Below are 12730 nucleotides of genomic sequence, written 5' to 3' on the forward strand. Positions count from 1 at the left end.
CACTGGCCAAGGGGCTTGGGGCGGCAGGAGGCACCCGACAGCAGACATCCCCAGCACCCACTGCTGAGCAGCATTTGAACCGTGTGCCCTCAGTCACAGGAGAGCTTACAGCATCTCTCACGCATGGTGGAGAAGACTGACACCCCTGAACAAACTTCTGGGGAAGCTGTCTTTTGCTTAAATGGGGAGACAGAGATTTGAGTCTTCAGCTCTCACAGACTTGGTGCAACATCTGTAAGTCTCATGACAAGCACATGCGCACACTGCTCAGTGTCAGAACGTATATTTAGCCACAGCATTAGGTACTGAATTTTAAATAATATCAACAGCCGCCATTTATGTGACTGTGGACTTCCCAAAAAGCATCCATTTCTCATCTGTGCCAGCCAGGCACCTGCAGGCTTCCAACACGCAGCCTTGTGGAGAACCGGCTGGCTCGGAGCAATGGGACTGAGGAAGCACCAAGGCGCGACGGGACGCTCTGGCACACACCTCCCTACAGGCACACACAGGCAGCAGCGACGGCCTTTTCTCCCCCACGTCCTCTGAAACGATACACTTTTTTCAGACGTGCAAATGGTTGCCCAATTTCTGTTTGTGCAAAAGTCAGGTGTCTGCTAAGTATTACATGCTTTTAACCATATCGTCATGTGCTTTTATCTGATTTTGTAAAACATTTAATCAGTAACTACTACATTTTCAGGCTTTATCAGCTCTTTCTTGGAAGAAGGGCAGTGAACCCAAGCCATATCATCTCAATGAAACACCAGATGCTGACAGGTTTTTTGCCTTCCTTGTTTTCTTCACTTGCTCAATAAGAAAAAAATTTTACTTTCTTCATGACAAGTTTAGGAACCCATATTAGCAGTGATATGGTAAGCAACGCATCTTAACCTTGGGCTGAATGCAGTTTCTACAGGAAACCCTTCCTTAACTGCACTTTATATGATTATTTTGTTTCTGGTAAAAGAAAAAAAAAAAAGAAAAAAAACATTTTAGAGTACAGAGACTTGATCTCTTCTTTTGACTTAGTTCCTACCCTACCACAGGGTACCCAAAATGCATTCTGCATGCCTTCACCAGGAAGGCCACCACCTTCACTCTGCAAGATCAAACACTTCTCTACCAACAGGAGATAAAGTCTACAAAAAAAAAAATCCATGCATCCATTCTGTTTCTTTGGGAACTAGGTGGGGGCATGGAACACGTTTTCTTTTACTTAAAGATAACAGACATCTCAGAAAGGAAAGTCATGAGATGACTAGAATCTAGAAGGGCCACCAGGAACAGACGGGCTTTCTCTGATTGCTAACTAGTGCTCAACAAGGCAGTGCAGGCTAACAGATGATGCATTTCTTATTATGTTGCATTTCCCTGTCCAAACTGGGAGCTAAATCAGACTCTGCCATTGCCCCAAGCTGGCAGCCGACAAAAGATTAATTTCCATGAGAGTGCCCCAGCCCTCCGTGCAATTTATCGTGTCCCACACCCATGTGTGAGGAAGAATGCGAGGTGACCTACAGCTGCAGCAGGACTAACGGGGACTCGCAGCTCAAGCAGCCTCTTCGGGTGAGCCAAGAAGCCCTGACAGATGTCAGTATGAATCCAATTTTTGTTTCTGTAACACTATTTGTTTTCTTTACAACAATCTTCATCCTATGCTACCCTTCTGAAATAACAGCTTGTAGTGTTTATCTTCATCTCGGGCCCGCAACAAACTTCCTTGGCACCATATGTTCATGTTTATCCTGGATGCAGGATATGCCAGGAACCGTATCACTGCATGTCTGTTTCAGTGTTCTCTGCACAGGGGAGTGAGCGCAATCACCCAGCAACAGGAACAGGTGAATCTTCGGTACAGACATAGTCCTGGAAGAGATGCCAGGAGCAAGACTCATCAGATCCAAAGAAAAAAGAGACCTGGCAGAAGAGAAACAGACATCGTCATCAATGCTGCAAAATAAAAGGATTACTTGAGGAAATGAAAATAAATGACTGTTGCAAGTGTCTTCAGTGATTCAGATATGCCATTATGCTCTTTTCCCCCACCTTCTCATGGGCTAAAAATAAAATAGGAAATGGTCTTTCCAATGTCATCCACAGTAGATAACTGCTTTATCTATATCCTGACATTTCGTGGATTGCTTGAAAGGAGAGCTAATCAAAACTGTCACTGCAGTTCCTGAACAGCTCCAAGGGCATTCCGCTGAGCACCATGAACACAGGATGAGAAAAGAGTGTGTAAGAGGCTCTGCAACCCCACTCTGACCAAGCTAAGATTGTCTCTTATTTCCCGAATAAAGGGTCTTTATTTCTTCCCCCTCGAGCCTGTCTGCAACCAGGGATGGCTGGAAGTCACAAGTGCAGACTGGTCTGACGGTCAGCTCGCTTGCAGGAAAAGCAGAGTGCCACCACAAGATCAGTATTTCCTACTGCTGTATTCAGAGACTGCCCGAAAGAAAGAGTCTAAGCCCATTTTTCCTATTTGTTCTGAATATTTTGCTTGAAACTGACTTGTCCAATTTACTGCCCACAACTGAAAGTTCATGAACCTATGGAAATAAGGGCTATTCCCCACAGAGCTGCTTCTGCAAGAAGCCATTATATCAAGTAGAACAAAAAGAAAAAGCTTTTTGGTAAATATTGTCAGTACAGCCCAACCACAATGTCATTGCTTCTGAAAGTGAAAGGAGATGACAAGCTGGGAGGAGCAGGGAAAGGAGCACAGGGAACTCGATACTCCCAGCGAATTTTTTTGCTCTCTGGAGACCACGAAGTCCTGGAGCCCAAGGCGGCTCTACCAGCACTCCTTCTCATTCAGAAATACCAAGGACACAGAAGTCATGAAAGATACACACAAAGTTTTGATGGGAACACTAAGTTCAATTTGGAAGAGGTGGAAGAGCACAGAGAGCAGAACTTGTCCACACCCAAAACATTACATCCTAAAAAAACATTACAACATGTGTGTGTCCTGCCACACGAGCACTGCTGTCTTTTTCAGCACTCCTTTGAAAAAAGCTGTGAACCACTGCTCTAGCAAGAGCAGTCTCCAGCCGGTGCTTCCCAGCCCACTTCCTTCCAGCTCTCTGTTCTGGTCCTGACTCTCAGCCCATGCCCATCCCCACCTCCCCGTCCCTTTTCCCCCTCTCAGGCAGCTGCAGGCCCCCACTGCCATCTCATCACAGGGACCTCATCACGGGACTGCCTGCAGCTCCCCTTCGTGGCACCCTCTGATCGCCTCTGTTCCTCCCAAGAGGGCTCACGCTCACAATTCACACCCTACCGGTTCCCAAAGACTCATCGAAGCATCCTCCCTGTCCACACATCTCTTCCTTCACAGTCTCCCAGCTCCTGCTTTATTACTCGCTCTCAGTCACGCTTTCTTTCCTACCAGGTTGCCAGCTGCAGCATTAGCCCCCCTCGACCTGTCAGTCCCCGTTTCATCAGGCCCAGTCCCATCACTCCCCACCACGCGAGGTCTGGCGCTCTCCCTGCGGGGCAGCGCAGCGATGTGCTGGCAGGCACCAGGGAGAGGTTTCCCTGTCCTCAGCAACGCCCTGCCGCTCTGCACCAGCCTGCAGGTCAGCTCCTCCAGCCAAGGCCCCTAAACCGAGGTGCCCCGGGACGGAGCAAGTCTGTGCTGACGGATGTCCAGGGGACACCCGGGTGAGAACTGGAGCAGCAGAGGGGTCAGCAAGAACGAAGGCTCCACACGTCTTTGTTACTGACCAGATGCAAAGGGGCTCTACCGAGGCTTGCAATCTGCACTGCCTGCCCCCTCCTGCCTGCAGTTCAGGTTTTCCTGGTGTTGTCTCTTCTGCCACTGCTCACCCGAGGTTAAATGCTGCCCAGTTTCAAGCCCTTGCTCAAACAACAACCAAACCAACTACATCTATTTGAAGACAAGATTAGAGTCTGAATTGTGGGCAAGATGATACTCTTTCCTCCTAGAAAATATACATAGATCTCTTTTAAATGTAATCCATCCAGAAGCAGGTATCCAACATGGAAAAACCGAACAGAAATTAAGTGTTTGGCAGACATTACAATAAGAAGTGCCTGTCAAGTTTAACAGTCTGAAATTATAGGAAAGTGATAACGTCGCTGATCTCTTGAACAGTCATCCATAACGTTTACAGAAGAAGGAATAAATATCTCAAAAACTGATACATCTAAAGAAAAGAAAGGAGAAAAAAAAAAACAGACATGCAAGATTCCCCAGATAGCTGCCTGTGCTACTGGCTAATTTCTCCTTTAGAGCTCAGGATAGAATACCCAAAGCAGATTCAAGTATCTGACCTCATTTCCAACATTTATGTACACCAAGAATCCACTGTTAACAGAGCAGAAAGATCACCTTAAAACGTAACCACGGCAGTGCACGGCAGAGCATCCGCCATCAGCTCTCGCCATGTCTGTCACAGCCTTGTGTAGCCTCCTCAGCCTCCCCCCCGCCAACGCTCAGGGACAGGCGACTCGCCGGAACTCGTGACCTATCCATGCTGATCCACTCTGTTTGTGACAGCTTCCCCTATTATCCTTCTCTTTTTATGAGCAGAAAAAAATTTGTCCATATTCAGTTCTACAATCCAGTGGCTACATGAAGTCAAGCTCTCTCACTACACATCCAGTTTCTGCCCTCCTTTCCCCCGCGGCTGTCCCAGAGGGGCTGGCAGGACGCTCGGCGCAGCCCCCACGGACCGGGGGCAGCAGACGACAGACCTGCCCTGCCCTGCCCATCGCACCCAGTGCTCGAGCCGACCTCGCTCCTGAGCTGCGCTTCCTCCTCCAAGTCCCCACCTGACGGTGCGGCCGCGCCAGGGCTGCCGAGAAGGCCTGGGGAAGGCGCGCGGCGCTGCTGGGGTGCCGCGCCAGCGAGAGGTAGGACAAGGGGATGGCGAAGGAGTTAAAGGAAAAGGATCAAAGAGGCAGGAGGAGAATGCGTTCCTAACATTTCAAAATAAGGCACTCAACGCAGTAGCTAACGCGACTCCGTTATTTACTCAAGCGTGACAACATTTCCCTTAAAAGATTGCATTCTCGTGTTGAGAAATTAGGAGAAAGTGGACAACTGAAAGGCTTCCCGGCCTCGCAGAGCTATGCCAGGCATCCAGGCAGGGTTACCAGCGGCTACCGGGAGCTCCCCAGGGACCCCCAGACCAACGGTTCCCCCGCGCCCATGGGCAGGGATCCCGACAGCGGCACGTGCTGCTTCCTGCCCTCCGCAGAGAAGCGTGGTGCTTGTCCGGATCCACACCGACGGCAGGACAAACAAACAGCCTGGCAGGGAACAGTCAGGTTGGTTCACAGACCGCCAAGGACACAAGGAAAGAAACTTTTAGATATAGAGACCACATGGAACAGGTGCCCCCTCGTTTTAGAATTTTTAAGCCATCAGTAGTTTTTAAGGATTTTTTTTCTCCTGTTGTTGCAATAGGAATTGAGGCTATCCAGTAATTTCTTGGATGTGACCCACTGTGAATCAAAGACAGAATTATTTGCTCATCAGAGCAGAAAGTAACCTACATGACTTATATAAGAAAACAACATTTTTTAATTTATTTTTAGTTTTCAGGGCAACCTTTAGAAAATGCACAGTACAGGCAAACACCCTGTGAACCTAACTTACGCAGCAGGAAGAACTGAACCAGCACTGGATTCCAAACAAATTAACACAAAGATGCACAAAAGGCTTTTTTCTCTCAAGTGTCAGCTTCAAATACATGAATCACTAGTTATCTGAGGAACAAGAGTGATGTTACATGTAAACAACAGATGGAAGAAAGAGTTTAGGCACCAGCTTAATGAAAGCAGCTAACAACTGAAACAAGTAGATAGATGTAGTGCAACTTCAAAAGTTAAATGGAAAAAATAGAGCATATATTTGGCATAAGCTGACTAATAGTGTGGGGCTAGAAGTATAAGCTAAGAACTATGGGGAAGATGGAACTTGCTACCTCCTCTGGACCACAGGCTTTACATTTAATACTGACTCTTTACTGTACAGATTAATGCAGCATCAATCTTCCATTAAGTCATAATCTGTCCCTATCCACAAAAGCCAGCAGTTTCACATTGTGATTACAGGGCAGTAGAGCATTCAAAACGAAATTTGAAAACAAACATCAACTACGTGAAAAGAAACTTTGCTGCCATGAGGCAGAGCTGTTTCCATCTTTTAACCAGGGGTTATCCTGTTTATCTTGTAACAGCTAAGATAAAAGGTAGGGAGAAAAGCTGTCAGTTTTCACAGCAAGAGGCCGTTATCTCTGCAGAAATGTGCGGTGCTCAATGTGCTCCAGTGATCTGGAAAGGGGCACCGATAATGAAGCAGTAAGACCTGCTGAGGACAGAAAAATTACACCTGACTTCAGAGCATCGCGAAGGAGCCTCACCGCGCCGAGCGACCCGCAGCCAGAGGAGAGTGAAACCAGAGGGGAGAGAACCGGGGCCGTACAGCAGCTCGCTGCTGCCACAGGGAAGGCTTGCCATCAGGAGGTGCCAGCAGACCCACCGCCACCGCCCAGCACACGGGGTCAGCCCCAGCTCCACTCCGAAGGGCACCCGGGAGCTGGGAAGAGGCACTGGGCAGGTGGCAAGGGGGACGAGGAATTTAGAAACTAGGCTCTTCTCTGTAGCGTCATACAGAAACTTTGCATTGTATTGAGAAGATGAATGGGATCAGCTGATCGTCGTTTCTCATACCTCAAAAGCTCCTAGCACCACAGACATTCTTGACAGCAATTTTACAACGAGCAAGAAGCGCTCCTCCCTTTCATGCTCCCTTGCCCCTTCCCCAAGAGGTCTTATTGCCGACATTTGGGTGGCAGTGTTGGCCTAGTCAAAGAAGTCATTAGACAAATCCACCTCCACGGACAACAGTTTCACAGACACTGCTGTGCACAGCGGTACGGCACTTGCAGTCCTTGACCTGCGAGCCGTGAGGGCTGCGGCGTGCCAGCTGCGAGCGCGTCCCCTCCTCTCCTGCCGCGGCTGCTGCAGGAGCAGCGGTGGCCGGCTGCTGCCTTGGCCCGGCCTGCTGCGACCAACCGGATGCTTCCCACGCACCGCCGTGAGCTCCGGGTGGAGGAGAATTAACTTGCAAATATTGACCGAAATCTGCAAGTCTTTACACGCAGCTTGAAATGCTTATTTCCCTCCCAGAGCACTGCGCCTGCTCTTAAGGGCAGAGTTCTCCATTTCCTACAATAAGCTGCACTGATGGAAACGATAACGTGACGCTGTCAGTATATTTTCTTGAAACTATTTCTTCAGAAGAGGAAAATAGAGCCTTGAAAAAATGACAGTTCTTTAAAAAGTCTTGCTGTTTGGACTGCTATGAAATATATGGAAAAGCGCTCTTTCTGGAGAGAACTCTGGAAAAAAACATATTAGGAGCAATAGCAGATTAAAGGTCCATTATGTAAACATCCTGCAAAAAGGACTGATATCAGACTAGAAAAAAAAAAAAAAGAAAGCTGTTGGAAAAGGAAAAGTAATTTTTCCAGAACAGAGGAAAGTGTCCTAGAATTAGGGACATTAAATAGTCCCACCGTTTTCATTTCTGAAAAATAGGTATGGAAGTGATTTTAGTAGTACATGCAAGTATCTTGATTTTCGAAGCAGGATACTGAGTGCTCAAGTCCCCACTCTAGAAAAGCTTAGCAACCATGACAAAACACAGTGGACAGAAACTGAGGGCAGGCATTAAAATTAATATCAGCTGGGCAGGGTGAGGGCAACCCAGTGAAATTATTTGTTGCTGCAATAAACTGTGAAAGGACATTCACTCGCTTCTCAGTAGCTTCAAATGGACAAGGCATCCTTTGAAATGTCCTTTGTGAAACACCAGCTATGCGACACAACACTAAGGTAACTGGCGAGATGTGGTGCGATACAGCACAGACCAAAAGCCTCTGCTCAGCCTGCAAGGCGCCGAAGGGCGCTGCGGGGCCGGGGCGAGGCCGCGGGCGGTGCTGCGACAGCAGGCACTGGCAGCCCCAAAGGCTGAGGTGCCGTCCATAACGGAGAGCTGGTGGCACCGAAAGGCAAACACAGCCAGTACGTGAAAACAGCTTGAAGAGGTATTTTGCATTCAGGAAGTCACACTGATTGCTTTCTATTGCCACACAGCTCCTCTCCAGTCAAATGCAGCCTGCCTTTTCACAAAGAGTAGATATTGCTGGAGAATGAATGAACGTCCTTAGAAGTCTGACTTTTGAAGATGAAAATTTAAATGTTTCAAAGTTGCTGTGAATAAGAAGAGCAAAGTATTTCAAAACAACATTTGGAATACTAGAACGTCTCTTTTACTTAACTGCCATTGGTTTTGCACAATTCCACGTCATTCTGACACGTTTGCTGTTAGAGAAGTAAATGGGATGTGAGTTCTGCACACACTGCTCTGATTACCTAGAATCAGCTTCCTGATAAAAATGGAATCAAGATAACCATCGACTTTTTAATGTACTTTATTTATTCTTGCCATCACCAAACTGAAGATGAACCAACAACAGGAAGATAAAAATGCTGACTGCATAAGAAAAGCATAACTTGCAAAGGCCTTTTATTCTGGAAAGAAGTGCTTCAGAAGTTACATCCAGCAGCAAAAGTCAGCTACGTCTGCATGAAGTCTGAGCTGAGCACAGCCGCAGCTACATCCAGCCCTTCAGTGGGAAGGGAACAACCTGCACCTCTGGGAGGCACTGGGATTGCAGCATCACCAACAGCATTCAGGACAGCAGAGGTGTGCTAAAGGGACAAACACTGCCAGCTGTACCAAGGCGACGTGCACATGCTCAGATTCATTGGCATATGTCCGAAGTTGTCAGTACGAGCTGTGTTCTTCCTCCCCAAAAGGTATTCATGACATCTAGTTTTAAGCATCTAACTTGGGCTTCAGTTAGGATGCTGCTCTCTGCATGATGAGCAGAGGCAGCGAAGGATAATTCAGAGCCTAATAGCTCTTGAGGTACGAGAGAGGAAATTACATTTTTTAGCTGGGATGGAGTTATTAATCAAGTGTCTCTTTGCTGTCATCGGCTCGCTGCCCAACACTTTCATGTCACTGTTTGGTGAACTACCAGGTAGGTTACCAGAACCTTCTCAGCCAGGCGCGAGCTGAACACCTAGCCTACAAAAACCATCATGGAGAAGAGCCCCTACCCTTACACCCTCCAGTACCCAACACGGAGATGACTGTGATACTACCCCACCGCACCGCTGGGGTTCGGCACGACATCCAAGACTCCCTTTTCCACAAATTACAGCTGACTTCTCAGTGCCATAACCCAAGAGACCTCGAGGGCCTCGGGCAGCACCCTGGCAGAGCCCCACACCAGCAGCCACGTCCTGCAGCTCAGTGCCCCCCCGATGTGCTGCACAGCACACATGGGGACCACACCGCCCTCGTTCCAGCAATGCTCCCCAAAATGACAAAATATCCCAGCCAGATTAAAGCTTAGAATAATCGTCTGCAAGCAACTGGTAAGGTTCTAAAGCCTACTCCACAGAAAGTAGAACCAAATTACACCCACTCACCCCACATATAGCCTTTTATCTAACGTGCTGCCAGAATTATCAGCAGTCACCCTGGTAGCTTGCAGAGTCAGGATTTACGCTCAAGAAGGCCAAACTAGTTGACCATTAAGTACTTGTAGTTCTCATCTGTGCTACTTTATTAAAGCTTTTTTTATTATTAAAGATTTTTACTAAAAGCTACGAAAAAAGAGCTTCTGTAGCCCAGAGAAACAAGAAGAAAGCATCATATTGGTAATTTGTTACAGAGCAGTGAATTAAATCATTTAGTGGAGAAGTACAACTGCTTGCTGTTACGGGGCTTTTTCTGAGGACTTGCTTTTTTTGACACTTGACAACACGTGGGCTTTTTGATATTAGTGGTTAATAAGGAGTAAGCAAACCAAATCCTGCAGCTGGAATGAAGGTGTGTTTTGCAGAATGCAGCTGTCTGGACTTGTCAGTGAGACATCCACACGCATGTGCAGGTGCTGGTCTGCAGCTCTGTGGGTGGGCAAGCGCTATACCTACACGTGTTCGGGACTTCAGGCTTTACACAAAGTTTACGTTCTATAGGAAGCACTGGAATAAACAGACTGTGCTAAAAAATCAGTCTTAAGTTTCACAGGGCATTTGAGCAACTGCTTATCACAATGCAAGTACATTTTACAGTATGGGAAAGACAAGGATGCAACGGTTGTTTGTTTTTTTAGTACAGTACTACTCATGTAGTAAAAGTCCGTGTAGAATAGTTTTATGCTATTTTCATGCATTTATCGTTATCTAGCAGCTTTCAATAGCAATCTGTCTTGCTTCTCATTCTTAAGCAAATAAAAAGTTTGTGTTACACCTGGCCATAAGAAGCAGCTGCTTGTGTGTGCGCGCTCCCTGCTCTGCTTTCAGCTGTGCAAACCGATGTTGCTCCCAGAGTCAGGGCAAAGAGCCGTGCTTGCCCTTTCACACCTAACCGAAGGTACAGGCATCTTCGCTGTGCTACAGGGATAGTTCATGGCATGCGTACTTTGCTTTTGGGAAAAAATTAAAATTCATATAAGTGGGAAACAATCTCTCACAAACTGAGAATACGTCTAAAGAGGCTCCTAAGAAAAGTGAAACAAGGCAATTCAGTGCCAAGCGCTGCCCAAGTCCCACATGCCTGCACTGCGCAGAGTAACACATTTCTTTACTGCAGTCCACACCCTTGACTCTGGTTTATTTAGAAATGCTACAGCACACTGAGCGCTCCTGACTTGCCCCAAAACGATGCCGTGATGAGCACAGAAGAGAGTGCTAAACGTTTAACACAGCACAGATTGAGATGTAGGACAACAGTGTCAGGCGCAGGGAGTTAAAATATAAGAAAAGCAGCACCAGCAGAATGCAAATTTTGAGAGAAAGAATAGGGAAGCAAAAGTTTACCAGCACACACTTAGTAACGTATCTTGATCAGGCAGGTTTGTAGTGAAACGTGGGCAGTGCAGTGTCGATGCAGAGCTGAACACCTGATACAGCCCTGCTGGGGAGACCTGAACACCCTCCCTAGGTACGCGCAACTCCACCTGGTGCCCCTCTAAGGAACTGTGAAGAGGATGCCTGCCTGTCCAGGCCCATACACGTGCATACCAGCCTGGAGCTGGACTCTGAAAAGATAACTAACAGGGCGAGGAAAATGACGGACAAAACCGTTGTGACTTAAGAGATCAAAGCAACGCATGATCGCTGAATATGAACAACCAAAGCCAACGAGGTCTGTTAGTGTGGTGGATGGTCACCAGAGGCAGGTGGAAGGGCATGGTGGTGCACTGGTGATGCTTCACTTCAGGTGTACCGGGGGAAAACAAGCGTAGCATGGACTGACTGTTTCTGTGGTTCACTTCCACACTTACATAAAATAAATCCAGACAAAGAGAAGATGCGTCAGATTTCATGTCTCTTGGAAGAAACAAGGGTTTACTAGATGTACCATACTACACACTAGACAGAACTACTCAAAACCTCAACAACCAAGCCTTGTTACTCCTCCCTTCCCAGAAGAAGGGACTGTACGAGTACTTTGACGTGGGAGCAGCAGCAGCCCTTCCCTTCAGCTGAGTGCTGTGACCACCTCTCTCTGCAACAGCATCACCAACATCTGCCGACTCCTGTGGCAGAAGCGTTGAGAGAAAAGGAAACTGGAGTAAGGCTAAACAGAAAAATTAAGACCTGTTCTGGACGTCCCATGCCACCAAGGGAGAAGAAGCTACGACAGCAGACTCGAGACGCCGCAGGCTCAGCGCCCCTGCCCAGAGCCCTCCAGCCGGCCGTGCACTTTGCCCCACGCGTGGTGTGATGGGATGGGACCTGCGATACCCAGCGTGGGGCACCCACCGGCGCCTCGAGCTGCCCCGAGCCCCCCAGGAACGCTGAGCAGAGCAGGGGGTGCATCCTGAGATGCTCTCGGGGTGCGACCCGTCAGACACGGCTTGCGAAAAGCCAACCATCGGCAACTTTCGAGACACCGGTACCCAAAGAGCGTGGGTTGGAGCCCGCTCGGGGCCGGTTATTCCCCATAAATCCCAACTGACCTATTTCTCGCGCGCGCACGTTGATCATAATTAAATGCATTAAGCTCCTTAACCTCCCGAGGAACGGCGCTGACCCCGGCCGGGCACGGCGCAGCTGGGAGCGCACCGGCACGGAGGCAGGGCCGGCGGGGGGGTCCCGGGGCACGGAGCAGCCCCCGGGCACGGAGCAGCCTCGGGACCGCGCATCCCCGCCCGTCCGCGCCCGCTGCGGCTCCGCCACCGCCCCCGGCCCCGGCCCCGGCCCCTACCTGCGCACAGCGACACGGCGGCGCCCAGCAGCGGCAGTGCCCGCAGCGCGGAGCTCGGCGCCCGCCGCATCGCCGCGCATCCGCGCCGGGAGCGGGGCCGGGAGCGGGAGGCAGCGGGAGGCAGCGGGAGGCAGCGGGAGGCAGCCTGCAGCCGGGCGCCGGCCCCGCCGGGTCCCCGCCTCCGCCGCCCGCCGGGCAGCTATAGCGGGGCTGGGCGGGGAGGGGCCGCACCGGACCGGCCTCGCCCCTCCCGCCCGCCCCCGCCCGCGGAGCCCTGCGGGGCTCGGCGCTGCGGGCAGCAGCCCCCGCACCGCTCCGGCTCCCCGCAGGGCTCCCCCCGCACCGCTCCGGCTCCCCCCGCACCGCTCCGGCTCCCCGCGGGGCTCCCCCCGCACCGCT

General features: G+C 49.6%; 1 protein-coding gene across 9 annotated transcripts in view; it reads right to left on the reverse strand.

The window, feature by feature from the left end:
• The window catches only part of ACVR1C (activin A receptor type 1C), a 44267-nt gene extending 31771 nt beyond the window's left edge, over positions 1-12496 (reverse strand). For 5 of the 9 annotated variants that reach the window (XM_048081041.2, XM_048081039.2, XM_048081038.2 and 2 more), the window contains exons 1-2: positions 1522-12074; positions 395-591 (exon numbers count right to left, since the gene is read on the reverse strand). In XM_048081041.2, coding sequence (XP_047936998.2) covers positions 395-591; positions 1522-1655 — 331 coding nt within the window. In that variant the 5' untranslated portion in view covers positions 1656-12074. Of the gene's footprint in view, positions 1-394; positions 12075-12331 lie in introns of those variants that run through there. The other 4 variants (XM_066999899.1, XM_048081042.2, XM_066999900.1 and 1 more) reach the window with 4 other exon arrangements.
• Between the last annotated feature and the right edge of the window lie 234 nt (positions 12497-12730).

Source organism: Anser cygnoides, chromosome 6 (assembly GCF_040182565.1).
Source record: "Anser cygnoides isolate HZ-2024a breed goose chromosome 6, Taihu_goose_T2T_genome, whole genome shotgun sequence".
NCBI lineage: Eukaryota > Metazoa > Chordata > Aves > Anseriformes > Anatidae > Anser > Anser cygnoides.